This window comes from Tauraco erythrolophus, chromosome 20 (genome assembly GCF_009769465.1).
Source record: "Tauraco erythrolophus isolate bTauEry1 chromosome 20, bTauEry1.pri, whole genome shotgun sequence".
Taxonomy (NCBI): Eukaryota; Metazoa; Chordata; class Aves; order Musophagiformes; family Musophagidae; genus Tauraco; species Tauraco erythrolophus.
The window spans coordinates 11507683-11526224 of NC_141484.1; the positions used below are offsets into that span (position 1 = coordinate 11507683).

Consider the following 18542-nt stretch of genomic DNA (forward strand, 5'->3'; position numbering starts at 1 on the left):
AGACCAGAGATCCCCAGCATGTACACACCATCTGGGATGTGGATGGCAGAGCCTCCTTGCCCGTGGTGATGCCCCTTGGTGCACTGCCAACCCCCCGGGAGAAGTCTCCTACCAGTCCTCCGTGCTCTCCCTGAGCACCCAGGTTTTGATCCCAGACTGCCTAAATGCCATTCCACTGAAAGCAAATATCTGTTTCAACGCTGCTGTGTTGTGGGAGGTGGGCCTGATCATAAGCCAGAGAGAGGAGAAAGCCAGCAATGAGTTTCTGGGAAGACCAGGCAGCAGGATTTTACCCTTGTCTCAGTTAATTTGGATCAAAATGGAGAACCAGCCCCAATTCTGGAGCATTTACAGGGGCAGAGCCATAGAGGAGCAAAAAGTGTGACTGCTTCAGATCACCAGTGGCCACAAACATGAAACTGGAACATGCTATCTGTGGTCCCTAAATGTGGGTCCCAGTGCGTGGCATCGTCCCCATGCACTGCACGGAGGTGGTGGAGCTGCCCTGGGCTGGGGAAGGGGCTGTGCATGGCTCTGATGTTTGGTTTGTTCCTCACTGGTGGCTCACGTAGATCAGACTTAATTAGAAAGTCCTTGGAACTGGAAGGCACGCGTGGAAGGGAGAGCAGGAGGAAGCACATGGAGCCCCATCTGGCTTGAAACAATTAGAAAGTGTCTCAGTGGCTGGGTTTGCCACGGGAATATTTGACTGCTGCGACGCAGCAAACTCTTCCCACTCCAGCTTGCACAGAAGTGGCTGCTTAATTTTTTAATGGCTGCTCATTTGTCATTAAAATCACGGATGTTTAAAAGCTGGCATGGCCAGGTAGATATCTTGCGTTGAGCTCAAGCCTTCGTTTAAAAAAAAGAAAAATCACTCCTTTTCTATGTTTCTCAAGCTACAAACTCAAAACAGTTCAGGAGTTTCTGTAATGATGATGTCTCTTCTTTGCTTTGGGATCCTTCCAGGCCAAGCAGGTGAATGGTGCAGCTCTACCCTGGCTCCTGGAGGTGCTGTAGAGGTGGTGGCACTTGGTGGTAGTGGCACTTGGTGGCGGTGGCACTTGGTGGCAGTGGCACTTGAGCTTCCTGCGCTGCCCCAGGACACTTCCACGGAGCCACCCATGTGCATGGGACAGCTTAAAGCTTAAAACTTTCTCCAACCGATCTGTGCGTGTCTGGGGGTTGTTGATGACAAGTTTTAGATGTAGAAACCATAAATCAGTGCTCAGCACTTGGAATGACATCGATATAAAGAATTATGGGGCCATGGGGAAGGGGGTGATTAAGGCATAGCCACTACAAATACGGTATAGAAATACAGCTAGAAAATCATTCTTGCAGCACTGGAAGAGCATGCCCTGTGGAGAAAATCAAGTCTGTGTTTGGCAGATCAAGGCCTTGGAAGACTGGACTTTCTCCATCAATGTGATTTCTCAGGGGTGACCAAGCCTTGATACAAGAACTTAATCCAAGCCCTGCCAGCACTATGAGTTGGCTCATCTCTCATTTACATGGTAGCTCCAGCTGGTCTTCAAAGAGGAAGAAAAGGAGGAAAGGAAGGGGAGGAAGGTAGATAATTAAGGAAAACTCCCTGGGGGGAACTCATAGAAATTGGAATCCATTGCCTTGGACTTTGCCTTGTGAAACCACAAATGAGCTGGACTAGAGAGAGGCATCAAAATGAGGTTGCTTTGGGAAGAGGAGCATCTCTGTTAGGATGCACTTCACCTCCTCCTAAGGTGGACACCAAGGGTAGATCTCCTGCCCTGATGCTCAGCAGTGACGGGGTCCCTGCAGTGGTGGGAAGGAGCCTGTGGGAGCTGGTTCTTGCCTCAGACAAGGAAAGGTTGGGAACAGGAGCCCTGCCAGGAGCCACTGGTGGCCCTGCTGCCCCAGGGAGCCCTGGCAGGATCTCAGCCAGGCCATCCCTATGTCTTTGGTATGTGTCAGCTCTGAGCTTTGCCTACCCCCCACCACGCTGTGGACTGGGGACTGTGGTGGCAGGGGACGTCTCCGAGGCTGGAAGGATGCTGACCACAACTGAAACCTACAGAGTTGCACCACGGACAGGCTGATCTTCCTGTCCTACACTGGGACGCAGCCCGTGGGACACCAACGGTGGGACACCGGAACGGCTGGTGGCAGCGAGCCCGTCCTCAGACTCTGCCATCTAATGCGGGTTTTACCACGGCTGCCTCCTGCACCCCGACTTCTCAGGGGGGGTCAGGGCAGCAAGAGGAGGTTACATCTCCCCTGGCTTCAGCCTTGTGATGAGCTCCGTGCTCTACGGTGGTCACGCAGCTCCCTCTATAGTCAGTGGAGAGAGACGGGGGACTCGTCCCACTGTCCCTGTCACCAAGGGCTCTGCTCCACTCTCCAGGCAGCACAAGGAGCCAAAGGGGTCCAGCTGCTTTATTCCCACCCCCCTCCAAAATGCCTGCAGCTGGGTGGGGAGAAAAACTACATCTGCACCCACGGAATCAAGGACCGGAGGCTGAGCCCATGGGGACAGCACTTGCCTTCTCTCTGCTTGACCCTAAATCGTCTCCAAAAAGCAAATGTCAAAGCCTTGAGCCTTTGTGGGTACAAGCCAGGACGGGCAGTATGCTGGGAGTGCTGGTTTGGGTTTTTTTTTGCACAAGTCACTAAATAATCCTCCAATGCAGACGGAAAATCCTGCCAGGCTCAGCACGGGCACGGGGCTGTGACAGCACGGGGGAGGCAGGAGATCCCATTTTTTTTACCGAAACGTTGAGTCCTAATGAAGGTGACCTCTCCAGGCGCCAAATCCTGCCCCTCCAGAAGGGGTTTACGCCGGCAGCCTCAGCACGAGCGCGCTCATGACGCGTATCATTTGTCATCTTTTCATCAAAAAGCGTGTAAATCCTTCCCCCGAAGTGCGGAGCTGTTTTACAGCCGGGCTGTCAAATCCTGCCGAGTCTCCGTTCCGACAGAATGACATTAGTGCCAATAATCTGGCAAATATCAGAAGTGAATTTAATCAAAAGAACTAATACCAGGGCCCTGATTTACGGCGGCCCACGACAGAGCGGAGCGGACGGAGATTTGCAGGACCCAGCTGTGGAATTTCACTTGCAACATCATTTGGAGCAGAGGGAAAGCAGAAGGAATGGGAAGCAGCGTTTCGGGAGCTCCTCATGCTCTCACAAAAATCCGCGAGGAACAACTCGCCCTTGTTCTGAGTTTAAAAAGATAAAGGTGTTAAATGTCTTCTATATCTGGGGGTCTGTTGTTTCCTGGGACAGCCCCCACATCTAAGGAGTGCAGGACCAGGGGTTTGATGTATCTGCCCCAGCAAAGGGCACTGTGCTCCAGCGCCCACTGGGATGAGCCCATCCATCCCCCACGGCGGACAACCAGCACTACGATCGCGTCCCTCCAGCCTGAGAATCCAAATGTGGGGCCACGCAGAGATGAGTTCTGTGGTCTGACCTCAAAACAACAGGGGAGCCCGAGCCCTCGCTTGAGTCACTGGTGTCCCTGGGTCTGCCTGACCACCCACCCGCAGTACCCACCGTCCTGCCTCGGCTCCCAGCTCCAGCCCGGCGGGCTCTGGCGTGTGCCCAGTGCTGCCGCTCCGTGCCATAGCCCTGCTCCAGCTGTCATCGATTCCTTTGCATGTGGTTTGCAGGCTTCACGCCGCGCTCTGCCTGTTGTGCAGCTCTGCGACAGGGCATCTCCGAGCGCTGGATGACTTTTTCTCGCTTTTAGTGGGGTTTTTTTTTGCAAGAAAAGAGCTGGAACAAACGCACGGGCAAGGAACATGGCACGGCTGCATCACTTCTAACCAGCGGGGTAAAAGCCATCCTTAAAGCCCAATTTCTTATGCCTTCACCTGTGCTGCTAAAACAACTTCAGATCATTACAAAAACCTTTTAATTAAAAATTATGAGAGGTTTGGCCATTAGAAAACCCAACACTCTCCTCCTGGGTGGGAGGGCACTGCCCAGCTCCACTTTCTGCTCGCCTATTGCTACCTGCCCTGCAATATGTGCAGAAGTTTGCGGTGTTCTCTTTTTCTCCATGTTAAAAAAAAAAAGGTGGAGGTTCTGCGAACATTTCTGCAATGAGATATTTTTGTGTCAATGGCAAAACCGATTGAAAATAATGCAACTTTGTAATTCTGTGGTGTTAGGTGTGTTGTGAATTAAGGTTCATAACCTAGTGCATGGGATGGAGCGAGAGATGAGAAACACAAGTGAGAGGAAAGGCAGTTTAGGTGGATGCGTCCGTTAGGGTGAATTAATGAAGTCAAATTAATACAAAAATCTCAAAATAATAAAAAAAAATAACCAAACAAATAAAGCTCACGCACTTGCTGAGGTGGTTAAACGTGCTCCATGCTTCCTCAGCAGCTCTTTGTGGACTCACAAGGCACCGGTGCTCTATTATATGCATTTATTTAAATGTGTTATGTGGAGGACACGAACGGAGCAATGGGATGGTTGAAAGAATCAAGTCTTACAGAGAAGACACGATCTGCTGGGTGAGATGAGGAGTCAGGCAGTTGTGAGGGAGATGGGAGATGCTACAGGACGGTTAATTCCTTAATTCTAAACACATTCAGCAGAGATGAGACTCTGGGAGAGCTTCGTCCATCGGCATATGGCTTGGTGAGATGGGAAATTAATATCGTTATCACTAGAGAAATGACTGAAGTTGTTAGATGGCGGGGTTTGTTTTTTGTTTTTTTTTTTTTAAATGCCTGTTTTCAACAATTATTTCACAACAGTCCCTGAATGAGCGAAGGAAAATAGAAGGAACATAAAATCCCCTGTGTCATAAACAGAGCTCAGGAAAACGAGTTTTCAAAGGAATGCCTTTGCTGTAGGAAACTTCATTTCGCCCGCTTTTGTATAGGACGATGGATTACGGCAACAATAAACCGTTCCAACTACTGTGAAATTGTGCTAATAGGCTGCGAGTCGGGGAGCTGTTCATGCACCAGCATATTTATTACATACCTTTGTATCTGGTAGCTCCAATAGCCACATTTTTGTTATAAACCGTAGGGGGCTGGAGAAGTATTTAAATTTGGCCATCTCGAATTTCAAGAGCAGGAGCGGTTGGAGAAGGCAGGGGGATGAGAAAAGGACAATTGCAAAGAGTGTTTAGTTGAGTGAACGACCCAGCGGTTGGGAAATTTGGCCTTAAAATATTGCTGAGGGCCTCAGCAAGGCCACTGAGCATCCTCCCGGGTGCTCGCTTGGGGAAACTGAGGCACGGCATGGCTCTGAGGTTTGTGCTTGCCACCCAGCTGTGCGTTTTTGGGTAAGAGCACTGTGCTCTCAGCCCCGGAGAGGTTGGCAGGAGCGAGGGGCCAGGGGAGAGCAAGGATAAATGGGCAGGAGTTGGGGAGCAGGCTGCCTGGTGGGGCGAAGACCTGGGAAAAGCAGGAGCAAGGAAAGTCCTGGGAAATGACAGGATCAATGAGACAAAGAGGGTTAAGTGCGGACGTCGCTGCCAACACTGGACAGTGGGGATGGAAAGGTTTTTTCCTGGTGGAAAAGCTGGGGATGGCCAGGGGATGGGATCTGTCCCACCCTCCAGCCGAGTGTCCCCTCCCTGTGCTGATCCCAGAGCCCTATGGATGCGTGGTGACCATGGCTGGGAAAGAGTCCTCCTCTTCCCCGAATCCCACGCCTCCCCAGGAGCCCCCACACTCCACAGCCCTGGGAAGGAGTTCACCGTGCTTGGGGAGGGGTGGGAATGCCCCCCACCGCCCCGCCACCCCAAAACCCTTTCTGGGGAGCAAGAAGGTAAATGAGAACCAGGCTCTGGACATCAGCAAACACCTCTGCTGCTTGGGGTGATGGGTACCCGTCTGCGGCACTGCCCGGCCCCGCTCGAGGAGATCCCCCCCACTCCTTCCCCATTTCCCTTTGTCTCACCCTGTTACTTCGGCTGCGACCCGGCTGTGAAAACAGAAATACAGACTTTAGTACAACACATATCTGCTCGGGACCGGGGGCAAGGCGCGGCAGGAGCTCGGAGCCAGGATCCGACCAGGATGTTGGATGCCGGGACTGGGGTGGAAAAGGCTCAGCACCCCCTGCACCCCTGTTTTCTGGCTCCTCGGACCCCGAAACGGCAGCTCCTCTCCCCGCCAAGAGCCCGGGCTGTGTTCGTAGCCCACCAACCTGCGCGTCGGGCTGAAGCTGCAGCTTTTTAGCAGCCTCGGTGCAGGGCGGGTCGAAAATGTGTCGTTGAAAGAGTTTTTACAAGGTGAAAAAAGGAGGAGTAGGGCCGTCTAAAGAAGTGATTTCTTTTTCTGCTTTGGCAAAGAGCGTCTGTTTTCAGTGGAAAAAAAAAAAAAAGAAAACTCTGAAGACCCAAAGCTTTCCAGCCAAAAATACCCAGCTTGGGCCAAAAAAACCTTTCCCTTTCTTCTTGAAATGACTCTTTAGAGAGAAAAGAGCTGAAGGTTTCTGCGGGAAACCTCGGCATCTTCTAAGATGGCTTTTGAATGTTCGCTTGATTCCTTTCGCTGCGTCTCGGGCTCAGGATTTGTATCTCTTCCAGCAGGCAGCCGAGAGTTAAAAATCTTCATTTGCAGGATTTGCTTTTATTGCAGCTCCCACCCCAGCTGAAGCCCCGCTCGCCTGTGGCCCTTCATGCCCACCGCAGGAGAAGAGACAACCTCAAAAATCTCCATTTGCTGAGCTCAAAATAAAATTGTTTCCCTGTTTCACTGTTCTCGCCTCGTCTTGAGGGGTGAAATGTTTTGTGAGTGATCCCCCCCCCCCCCGACCCTGGCAGTGCTGGGGGCGAGGGTGGAGGATGGGAGCAGGGGGGGCTGGGTGCTTGGAGGAGGCTGATGTGCAGATGCTGCATCTAACCCCGTACCTGGGACTTGGTGCAACTCTGTCCTTACATATGTGGTGACTAAGTTTGCTGTGGCAATTAGAGCAGATGAAACATGGTTTATAATCACAGAATCACAGAATGGTTTGGGTTGGAAGGGACCTTCAAGAACATTTAGTTCCAACCCCTCTGCCATGGGCAGGGACACCTTCTACTACACCAGGTTGCTCAAAGCCTCATCCAACCTGGCCCTGAACACTTCCAGGGATGGGGATAAGCGATAAAATAGCTCTTTTAACCTGAAATAATTTAAAGTCATCCTCAGCAGTGAGGATTTTTTTGTATGTCAGTGGCCTCATCATCACTGGGAGGCTGGGGAGACCCGGGGGAGGTGATGGCAGGGAACGTAGGGGGAAGAAAAGTAATTTCAAGGGCTTGGTTTGGGAAAGGGAGAAGCAGGAGGAGTTTGGCAAGAGCAAGAGCTGTGGAAGCAGAGTGGCAGGAAGGGATTGGAGGAGATCTCAGCCATCCCACCCCCCCCGAGCGGGTACCTTTGCAGGCCTTGCGGTGGGAGATGGGCTTGCTGAGGTCCCGGTAGAAGCCCTCCTTGCAGTAGTGGCAGTGCCGCCCCGCAGTGTTGTGCCGGCAGTTCAGGCAGACGCCGCCGCTCTTGCGCCCCGACAGCTTGTAGAGCTCCATGTTGAAGCGGCATCGCCGGGCGTGGAGGTTGCAGTTGCAGGCTGCAAGAGGCGAAGAGCAGAGACTGTCAGCATCTGTGCCCGGCCACCGAGGTGCCAACCCTGGGGGGATCTGTGTGCGCGGGGCTGGGCACCCTCCAGGTCCTGCCCGGGGAGACCCGTCGCAGTGGGGGTGGCACAGGAGGGGATGCTCCGGTGGCATCGCTGGCTATGGGAAGCCAGTTGCTGACCCACATCCTTCCTTGACCAGTGCTAGGTGGCGAGTCTGGCTTTTCAAAGGGGATGCTGAGGTTGCTGAGACCCCATTTTACCATCGTGATTTGCAACAAACACACCCTTTGCCTCTCCCTGCTCTTAATGTGAATGAAAAGCTGGGTGCAGGCAAGGCTGCGAGGGTAGGGAGCCAGTCCATGGTTAGGAAACGGCAACACACAACCCCCCGGCTGCTCCTCATCCTCCTCCTCATCTGCTCTCTCACCATGGTGCTTCCTACCGTGTCCAGTGCAAAGCCCCCCCAAAACCCCTGCAAAACACCTCACTTCTCCGCACCCCATGAGCCCCCTCCATCTGCCCCCGGGGGAAAGGGGTTTCCAACATCGCCTGCCTGACATTCCCAGTATTCCCACTTTCACTAGTCCCAGCACACATGAGTGTTTGAGCTCTGCATATCATTTCAAGACCTTCCAAGCAAGTTTCTTTCCCGGTTTTCCGTCCTGCTCCTGGCAGCCGCATGTCTGCCACCCTGAACATGCTGATAAACCTCTGCCTCTGCAACGGGGCCGGCCTGACGCCTGGATAAATACCAAAACGCCAAAAAATCCCCCTCTGCTTTAATTGCACGCGCTGTGACCGAACCTGCCGGGAGATGTCCAATTTCTCCACCATATGCAGCCTAATGTCAACACAGGGACTATTTTAACAGGGGGCCTTCGCTAAGGACAACTGAAGGACTTCAAAAGCTCGACCCCTCGCCCGCCCGTCCCCAGAGCTGTCATGGGAACATCAAGAGGCAGTTGCTGGGGCAAGAATTTTATAGCTTGTTTTCTTTTCCCTTTGCTTTTATTTGCTCTTCGGCCCCGAACAATGCATCCGTGCAACGCCAGCCCGCAGCTGGGCCTCTCGCCTCGGCACGAAGGTGTCACGGCTCTGGGCTTGTCACCTTCCTTTAGAGCAGAGATGTCTTAATCCCTCATTCCTTCCTGTTTACCTTATGGTGCTGGCCCAAGACAAAGACATGCTGTATTTGCTTCATTATCAAATTTCAGCCCAGAAAATTACAGTGCAGTTCCGGATTATTTATCGGGAACAATCCTCAGCGAACTCACAATGTGAAAGCAAAGGGGAGAGCAAAATCTTCCGGACACGTCCGACCAGCGGGATGGAGACGGCTCTCTCGGCGCTTTGCAATCTGCATTCCTCCAGCTGATGTGGTGAGGCCCAACCTCACGTCCCCACCAGACCCCAATGCTGGCAGAGCAGCAGAAGCAGCCACCAACGTGCTAATGGTGAGAAGAGTGACCCAAGATCGGTTTGGCAGCCGTGGGGAAGTGAGATTCCTGACACCGAGTGGGGCCACCACTTTGAACCGCAGCTTGCCTCTCCTTAGATGAGCCCACCAGCCTGCGGGTGCATTTGTTGTCTCCCAAACAGGAGAGGACCATCAGGGAGATGAGAGACACAGCTCCTGCGTGCAGAGGGAATCGCTGCTTTTAGATCTGGCCGGTCCCACAGATGCATTCGCTGATGCTGTGAGCACCCTTGAACAGCCTATTTACACCTCAAAGAAGGGTGGGAGCGTGCACCCAGTGCTTTCTGCATCCCTACTTGCAGGTTTTTCCCTTCCCTCTTAATCTGAGGAAGAGCACTTCGTGCTTTCCCAGGAGCGCCCCAGCAGCCGCTCAGCTATGGTATTCGCCTTTCTTCATGGCATGAGCAGCCTCTGTCAATGTGATGGCTCGACAGCAGTCAGAGCTGTACAAATAGGGGATCAGAGGTGATTCATGCCCTGCAGAATCACAGAATCATTGGACAGTTTGGATTGGAAGGGACCCCGAAGATCATCTAGTTCCAACCCCCCTGCCATGGGCAGGGACACCTTCCACTACACCAGGTTGCCCAAAGCCTCATCCAACCTGGCCTTGAGCACTGCCAGGGATGGGGCAGCCACGACTTCTCTGGGCAACCTGTGCCAGTGCCTCACCACCCTCATTGTAAAAAATTTCTTCCTTAGATCTAATCTAAATCTGCCCTCTTTCAGTTTAAAGCCATTGCCCCTTGTCCTGTCACTACACGCCCTTGTCCAAAGCCCCTCTCCAGCTTTCTTGTAGCTCCTTCCTAAAGGAGGAAGGCTGCTAGAAGGTCTCCCTGGAGCCTTCTCTTCTCCAGGCTGAACAGTCCCAACTCTCAGCCTGTCTCCATAGCAGAGGTGCTCCAGCCCTTGGATCATCTTGGTGTCCTCCTCTGGACCCGCTCCAACAGCTCCATGTCCTTCTTGTGTTGGGAACCCCAGAGCTGAGTTTTCAGGAAGGAGGTGATGGTGTATTTAAAGTCTTAATCCTTGTTTTATGGAAAGGTAACTGATATGCTGAGATCAAACCCTTTTCCCAACCGTGCAGGAAGCTCAGGGCTGAGGGCTGGTTCCTCCGTTTAGGGCAGAGCCTTCCCCCAGGCACAGAGTATCCCAGAGGGGCACCAGGGCTGCAGCACGAAGGACGTCCTCTTGGCTGTAGGTAACCACCAAGGCAACACCTGCATTGACATCACCAGCCTCAGGACTCAGCTCAAGCAGAGGAAAAAAAAGATTTAAGTCCCTCAGTCGAGGCTTTGCCATCCCTGCTGCAGCCTGTGACCACGCAGGCACATCTCCATCCTTCGAAGCCTTGAGACTCACTGGCAGCTCTGCCTTTGGCACTACAAACCATGGGATTTGGTCCCTGTTGACCAGCATGAAGACATATTTCTCCTGGAGGTGGCAGGGCCTTACAGAAGACCTAGTTCTTTCTTGAAGGAGGCGGAAACTCCTGTTTTCCAAAAAGTATGAAAGCTCACCTCCTCCTAGATCTTGAATTTTAGGAGATCTGGACATGATACTGGAGTATTTTGCAAGGTTGCATTGGCAAATCCCTTTTTAAAATTCAAAGCTGAGCCCACCCAAAGAGTGAGTGACAATCTTCACATTTCTTTGGGTTGCTCGATAAGCAGAAATGTTTTTGCAAACTCAGGAAGCAGAACTCCTGGGATTGTCTCAAGATCTTTGCAAATATTTCCGCTCATGCCACCAGGGCAGAGCTGTACGAGAACGTGGAGGAACGAGGCTGCTGGCAGCCCTGCTCCTGGGATCAGTTTTAAATTGATCTTACAGGGATGGGAAAATCCAGTGCCCGGAGAAGGGAAGAAGCTGAACCTCACAAAAGGCTGTGGGGAGCTCCCCAAAACTGCTGTCCCTGTCCTTATTCAGAGTAAATGACCTAAAGATTGTGTATGTCTCAGGGTATAAACCCTCCCAGAAGGGAGGGAATGAGCCAGGAGCAGATGAGGGCTGGATGAGCCCCTCTCCATGCCCAGCATCCCCACACTTGACCTCTCTACAAGCACCATAAACCAGGGAGTGACAACCACCATCCACCATTTCTCAGCTTTTTTTGGCTCCATCAGCTTGGCCTTGGCTCCATCCCCTCCTTCCACCTGCATTCCCAGGACATCAACAGTGTCTGCTGGGCATCGATCACCTCCTAAGCCCCTCCACAGTGCTTTTCCATCATCCACTCCTCTCCTGATCCACCTGTTTGTACAGACAGAATGGGCCAAACTGACCCAAGGAGAGTGGTTTTAATTGAAATTACTGTCTCCTGTGCTCACGCTGAGTCCTGAGTGGCCAGTGCTGTGCACTGCTGGCCACCAGCCAGGGCTAGCTGGCAACTCCATCTGTAGCCTGATGTGTTTGCAGGTGCCCAATGGGAGAGGCTTGGTCTGACTGAAGGAAAATAGCCATCCTATTTTTTCCTGACAACAGCACATAGGGATGGAAGAATTAGGGCAATGCAATAAATGACCCGTCCGGGCTTCAGAAAGTCCTTGCTGGGGACAAGGCTGGGACACGTTGTGATGGGATCCATCACGCTGGTGCTACAGGCTCAGAGACAACGGGTGGTGGGGGCCTGGAGATGCTGAGTGTGGGCAATGCCTGGGCACACCACTGTCACTGGGAGCCGGTCGTCAGGACTGACAGGCACCCAGCAGCAGATCATGATGCTTTTGGATCCCAGCTCCGAATCTGTGCACGGTCCCCGGGTGCTGTGGGCAGGGCGTGTGACTCGCCCGGCCACATTTTCCCTGGATGGTGACACTTGGGAAACGTGGCTCCCGCCCACCCTCTCCCTCGCCCGACGGTTAATTTCCCGCTGTGCTAAAGCATTTTGCCACGTTCCTAACAGGAATTGGCCTGGCTTTAATTTCCAGCCAGTGCTTCTTGGTTTGCACTTCCCTACCACGGTGGGCGGCTCTTTAGCAACCCATCTTTTCTTTCTATGAACATCTTTGTCATCTGCAATAAAAATGTCCTCCTAGTACTGGTATCACCTACGCTGTTCAAAGTTTCCTTTTCACCCAGTGGAGAAGACACCCCTGCCCAGGCTGCTGACAGTGCAGACCCAGCTATAGGCAAAACATGTCTCAGGTGCTGAGACCTCTCTGATGAAAGGATTTGGCTCCATTTGCTCAACAAAACTCAGTTCTACTGCCTCTTGCTCTTCTCTTTCTCTTATTTTGCCAAGGACGTCACTAGCCTTTTGTTTGCTGACTTTATTGCACGCAGATGTACAGAGCTTCATCAAACAGTCTCTACCTGGGCTGCCAGGCTCCAGTATGAATAACCAGATATCACTTAAATGCAGATGCTCAGAAACCCGGAGAAGGTCAGAGTGGAAAAGAGGAAAGCTGTGGTTTGGCGCTGAGCGAAGAAACTACAGCAGAAGCATCTCCGTATTAAACACAGTGACTTGGTCAAATGAATCCATCAAAGAAGGTCAAAGCCAGAAGGAGTTTCCATTTGGGAGAACGAAAAGAGATACGTGAACGGGAGGCGCAGGCTGGAGCCGTGCGGTGGGAGCTGAGGTTGTGGTCTTTTGTGCTGCTGCCGCGTCCCCGGGGCCCCGCATCCCAGCGCCCTGCATCTCCCAGGACGCATTCCTCTGCTGTTTTCATTCAGCAATGACAATGCTGCCCTTTCAAAAGACCCCACCCTTCCAAAACTTATATTTTGGCAATTTTCAAAATGCAAATTGCTTTTTAAACAAACGAAAACCCCAAAACATTTTGTTTTAATTTTTGCAAACAATAATTTAGGGGAGGGGGAAGGAAAAGGGGAGGATAGAAGAAGCCAGGGGCTGAAAGTAATCTGTAAATTTTACTTGAAATTATGAATAGTCTCAGTCTCCATAAAGTTATCCTTTTCCCAGATAAGTTTTTTTGCCAGAAAATTTCTAGCTCAGCCTGAGCCATTATTTCTCTTCTGCAGGAGCAAGACTTGCATGCACCGTCCCGGCCGCTGAGAGGGACACCCTGCCCGTGCCCATCTGGGGAAGGGATTGCTGGCAGGAGACCCCTGAGATATCTTCAGAGAGATTATTTTTAAGGGTCATATTGGCCAAGGAAACAGTCACACTTAAATCAAAGAGAGGGGACAACAGAGATGGAGCAGTCAGAGACAGTGGAGACCTGTCTGCTTGCTGGGCTGGGAGGCAGAGAGAAAACCTCTATGGAGACAGGGGGAGTGAGTCCCTGATGCCCTCTGACATCACCTCCCTTCAAGGCTGCTGCCAGCTGGCTTGAGGTTTTGGAGCAACTCAGCATGAACGTGGAGCTGCTGGACGAGCTCCGGCACCGCTGTGTGCTGCCGGACCCCTCTGGTCCTGCACAGTGTGTTGGGCTGCCGGGGCTGTGCCCGGTGAGTGATCCTGGTGGTGTGACCCTACGGGGACATCCCCTGGGGGACACAGACACTGCCTGAGCTGGGGAATGGGTTTCTGTCCATGCTTGCTGCGTGAAATGGCAAAGCATGGAGGAACACCGGCCATGGCAGCAGTGAAGTCGTCCACGGCACAGCCAGCACGCGAGGCCACGGGAACTTGGAGCCGTTGGGATGAGCAGCCGGATCCAGCTCTGCTCGCAGGGCAGGCGGCCCCGCGCCCTCCCGTGTGGCTCGGTGCCACCCACCACAGACCCAGTTGGCCGACACTAAACAAAAACATTTGCTCAGGAAAATCCATTTGCGTGTGCTGTTAAGTCTCAGTAAGGGGGAGGATCGGAAATTGGTTTGGTTTGCTCGGGCTAATCCACCGAAGGGGAAATCCATTGGGGTGTTGTGGCTGCAAGGGGAGACGCAGGGTTTGCACCGGGCCCCAGGTTTTTCCTGACAGTCGGAGCAAAGAAACAGAGGAAAGTGTGCGGACGCACCACAAAAGATGCAGATATGGCTGGTGTTGCCCATGAAACTGGAGCCGCAAACCTGGCTTGCAGCAAAAGCAAGCGTGCACTGGTGGTGCAGGAAGGAAACCCCCATCCTCACTGAAGCATCCCAGAGACCCCCACTGCTGGGGCTGAAGGCTCTTAGGGCAGCCCCTCGCACTCCGATCTACTGCCCACGAGGCCAAACGTCTCTTATCCCTCTCCACCCACAAGAAACATCCCTGAGAGCAAGGAAAAGCCAAACTGCAAATGTAGGTGAAGAAAGAGAGACGGGTCCTGGGGAGAAACACTCTGAGAAAATCTCGGTGGCACAAAAAAAGATTGGGGAACAGAAGGCTTTTCCATGCATGAAGACTAAGGAATGGGAATTGTGCAGAAAAGCTCCAGACAAGATGGCATGAGAGTGACCCAGGGCCTCCCTGGGGTTGCTGCATACGCCAAGTGCCCTTCACTTCCCACTCTGCCCAATTCCCAACCCACCATGTACCCCAGGGACTGGGAGGCCCTGGAGATGTCCTCCTGTCAACGTTGGTTCTGCAAAGCGTAACAACGCTGTGAAATACAGAAGCCCAAGTTGGTAACAGCAACGTTTACGCCTGCCTGAGATTTCCAATGACAAGACCCTCATTTTCTTTTATTTAAAAAAATGCCAAACTCACTGTTTGGGCTGAAATGCTTGAGACCGGGTGTCTGACTCAGGCTGAATATTTCTGGAAAAGTTCCTGCTAAAATGATTCAGCCGCTAATGAGAAACAAGGCTAGTGAAAAATACAGTGTTGTGCCAATGCTAACAAGTTTGAGGATTTCTTTCCTTAAAGAAAATCTATTGACCTCATATTTGAGGCCAAGACTTAAAAGAAAAAACTTTGCTCCCTGGTAAGGATGTGTCTTTTGCTGTCTCTAAGAAGAACTGCTCAAGCTTGGCTGAGTTTCTAAGTTACTGAAAAATGGGGACAAGTTTGGTCAAGCTGATGGAGTTTGGGAGCTAAATTATCTGAAGATCTTATTTTCACTGGCCAAACCAAGCTCAAAATCAAGCCTGTAGAGAAAGGGCAGTAGATGCTTATCCTGCCAGTGGGCTCTCAGGAGCTGAACACAGTGGTGCCAACCCGCAGTGCTCCCTCCTGCCTTCGGTACAAGATTCATCTCCACATATGAGACCTCCCCAACAGCTATGGTCATTGGCAGGCCAGTCAGCAGGAAAGGTGGTCTTTCATTAGATGGTCAGGAGTGGGCAGGAGAAGCAAACGCTAAACAGAAGACCTTGACGGATTCAACCCATGAATGTGTTTTGGGGTTTACCCTCACCCTTGTAGGGAGCAGGCGTAAACCCAGCACATCCATGGTGAACCAGTACTCCACCAGCAACTGCAGCCAGCTCAAATGCTGGCCATCAAAACTGGGCAGCCGACAGCTTGGCAAAGCCAACAACCAGTATGTGGTCTACAGCATGTGTTTTTGAGAACAGATACAGGGAGAAAGTCCAGAGCTGGTCCTAGATCACACCCATAGGAGGAAAGAACAAGTCCCATCAGATCAGCTACTGAAGGTTACTTTGTCGACACTCAAAATTATCAATGTTTTTTCCAGTGCTGTGAGACCAAAGCTCTTCCCCATAGCACGAGATCCCTTTGGAGAGCGCCCGCCAGCTGCTGCAAACCAGGCAGGGTGGCTGCCTGCACACCCCTCCAGCCCCTCATGCCATGGGAGCTGGTTCCACCAGCGACAGACACTACTCACAACTTAACTTGTGACATAAACCTGTCTGACTGTGGTCTGATATATGTTTTTATTAATTTCAGAGAGGGAGATATTTTCATAACTGCTTCCACATTTATTAGTTCCAGACTGGATTGGAGCACCGAAATCTCACTAGGTATTTCCGGGCTCTCCGCGTGGTATTTCTGGCCCCACAGGAAACATCAGAGGAGCAAGAGCAAGACTTATTCCTGGGAGATTTACGGCTCTGAGATGTTCAGATTATGAGCCAGATTTTAACGATCTCTGAGCAGTGGAGATCTCCCCATTGCTAGCCGGCACACGTGGCAAACAGCTGCTCGCAGCCAGCGAGGTCCAACTGATTTGTGTATTCCTGCCTTGAACCCTCCGGGACATCTCCAGTGACCTGCGATGGCTCTTTCAAAGCCACCAGGCAGCTGACTGTCTATCAACGGGCAATGAGGATGGATGAGAAACCTGTGGGCCTGTTGTGTTGCATTGAAATGTTGAGATTTGTGGCAGCCTCTCACCCAAGGCATTTTTGTCCCAAGACAAAAGCAGTCTTACTCAATACAGGATGCAAATCACAAAGGAAGCCTAGCCCGGGTGCAGCACACAGGGTTGTACTCAAAGTGCCTGGAAATGGGCTGCAAATTGCCCTTGCTTCCTCCAGAGAGTGTGCTGGGAGGGGACATCAGCTGCTCTTCAATAGAGACTGGAGCTGAGAGACGTCTTCTTCCATCTAGAGCACCTCTGAAAGCTGCCTGGAGATGAGGGCTTCATCCTCGTAGTCTCCATCATGAGTCTGCTCAACAAGGACAGGAGGAACCATCTCTGAGGGGTGGATGAGAGATCCAGGTGGATCTCACCTGGGGGATGACCTGCGGCTGGGAAGAAGATGGGCAGAGGGTGTGCCAGGCTCTCCTGTCCTGCACTGAAACTGCTAGCACATTGCACCCACACTCAGGTCCCAGCACGGCCAGTGAAGCAATGACACTTACAGGCACATTCCAGGTGATCTAACAAGAGTTCCCTTTTCTTCAGTAGCTGTGGGATTTGACCAGATTTTCTCTGCAAATCAGGTATCGTGCAGAAAGTTTGCAGAGAAGCTTCAGCCTGGAAAGAGCTTAATTAGTTTAGTTTGTTGAGAAAGGAAAAGTCAAGAAGTGAACTCTTTGTTTCAATCTGGGAGATGATACCAGGCTGTCATCAGCTTTCTTTATTCAATTGCATCATCCAAACCTAGGTTGTAAATACTTTGAAATGAATTGTTTGTACCCTGTAACTCATCCAGATGCCATCTGAAGGCAGGAGCTAATGGGAGAGCTCACCCGACAACCTGCAGGTTATCAGAGAAAGCACATGGCCACCAGCCCCTACTGCCCACCCCAGCCCAGCGCCGAGGTGCTCATTAAGTGTTGATGTTTATTTAGAGTCCGAGGAGAATCCACTTGGGAACAATTTATCCACTTAGGCTCTGGCCTTGTGGTTTCCCTCTTATCTGGTACAGATCTCAGAAGCAGCTTTCCTTTGACCTCTGAGGGCTGCGGGGGGGTTGTGGTACTTTGCAAAAGGACCTTCCTCCTCTCTCTACTCCACCCCATGGTGCTTATCTCCTACCTGTCCAGTCTGGTATGAACTGCTGCAGGTTGAGCAGATGCTTGTTAGGGTGCCAAAATCAACATCCCATTCCCCAAGTTCTAGGTCTTACCAACACTTTCAAGTTTCTGTCTTAAAACCAGAGCCTTGCAGCTCAGAAGGATGACAGGTGGTGACGGGGAACGCTGCAAACCTCACAGTGATGCTCCAGCCTGGAGCAAGGGGCAGATGCCATGGCTGTCCCAGCCCACGACATTTTCCTGTAAGTTTTCCTACATTTCTGATACAGGAGTATATTGGCCACTTGAGGGTTAACGTCACAGCAGAAACATATATTGGAAGAATTTGCACATTCAGAGCAAAGGTTGCTCGAAATGCGAAAAGCCTGATAACGCAACCAACCCAGTCGAGAATCAAAAGGTTTAAAAATCTGTATTAAAACTGCTCAGCCTAAAAGAACCGGGGACACAAACAGCCTTTGCTCTGCCTCCATCCCTGCCCCAGGAGCTGGGAAAGTTGGCCATGGTTCCCCCGCAGCCGAGGGGTGAAAGCAACTCAAAGTGGCTTTAAACTAGCTCAGGCTGCGACTGCTCCAGGGCAGATCCAGCTGAAAACGATGCCACTCGTGTGCCCGGTCACTGCCTCTCCGGTTGTGCTAATTCAACCGCCTGTGGGGTCGGGCTGTGCCGGGCTCTGGTTTAAAAACAAACAAAGCGTGTTCAGGAACATGTTGTGTTTTTTTAACCCTAGAGCATTTCCCAATCTTGTCTGGAGCGGGGCCAGGGGAATTGTTAAACCGGCCCCAGCCAGACCCGCTACCAAAGGGACCCTGCGGCCGGGAGCTCCGCGCCGCTGCCAAAGCCCGTCGCGAAGCCGTGCGTAACCCATAGCCGGTCATCCCCCCTCCAAACCCAGCGGTGACCCCTCCAAGGTGACAGCGACTCCGGGTCCCTGTGCGGCTGCATCAGAAACACCTCTCTGAAGACCAGGTCTTGTAGGTCTTCAGCGCTTTCTCCTTTGAATGACCCTTTTGTCCTTCCCTGGCCATCAGTTTGATGCTGTCTTACCTCCTCTTTACCAGGAGCACATCACTTTGTCACCCCAGGCAGCGCCAGTGGCCACATCCGTGTGTTTACACCCTTCTGAACCCCCATAGCCCTGTCCCAACAAGGACAAGGGAACCCCTGCCTAGAAGACAGCATCCTTCTCGGAGCCGGGAAAGGATACAAGTGA

At 52.0% G+C, this 18542-nt stretch overlaps 1 protein-coding gene across 1 annotated transcript in view; it reads right to left on the bottom strand.

Annotated features, from left to right (window-relative positions):
* The window catches only part of NTN1 (netrin 1), a 110071-nt gene that overhangs the window by 46417 nt on the left and 45112 nt on the right, over positions 1–18542 (bottom strand). Inside the window, exon 2 of the mRNA XM_086624145.1 lies at positions 7380–7568. Within this exon, the coding sequence (XP_086480271.1) occupies positions 7380–7568 (189 nt within the window). The remainder of the gene's footprint in view (positions 1–7379; positions 7569–18542) is intronic.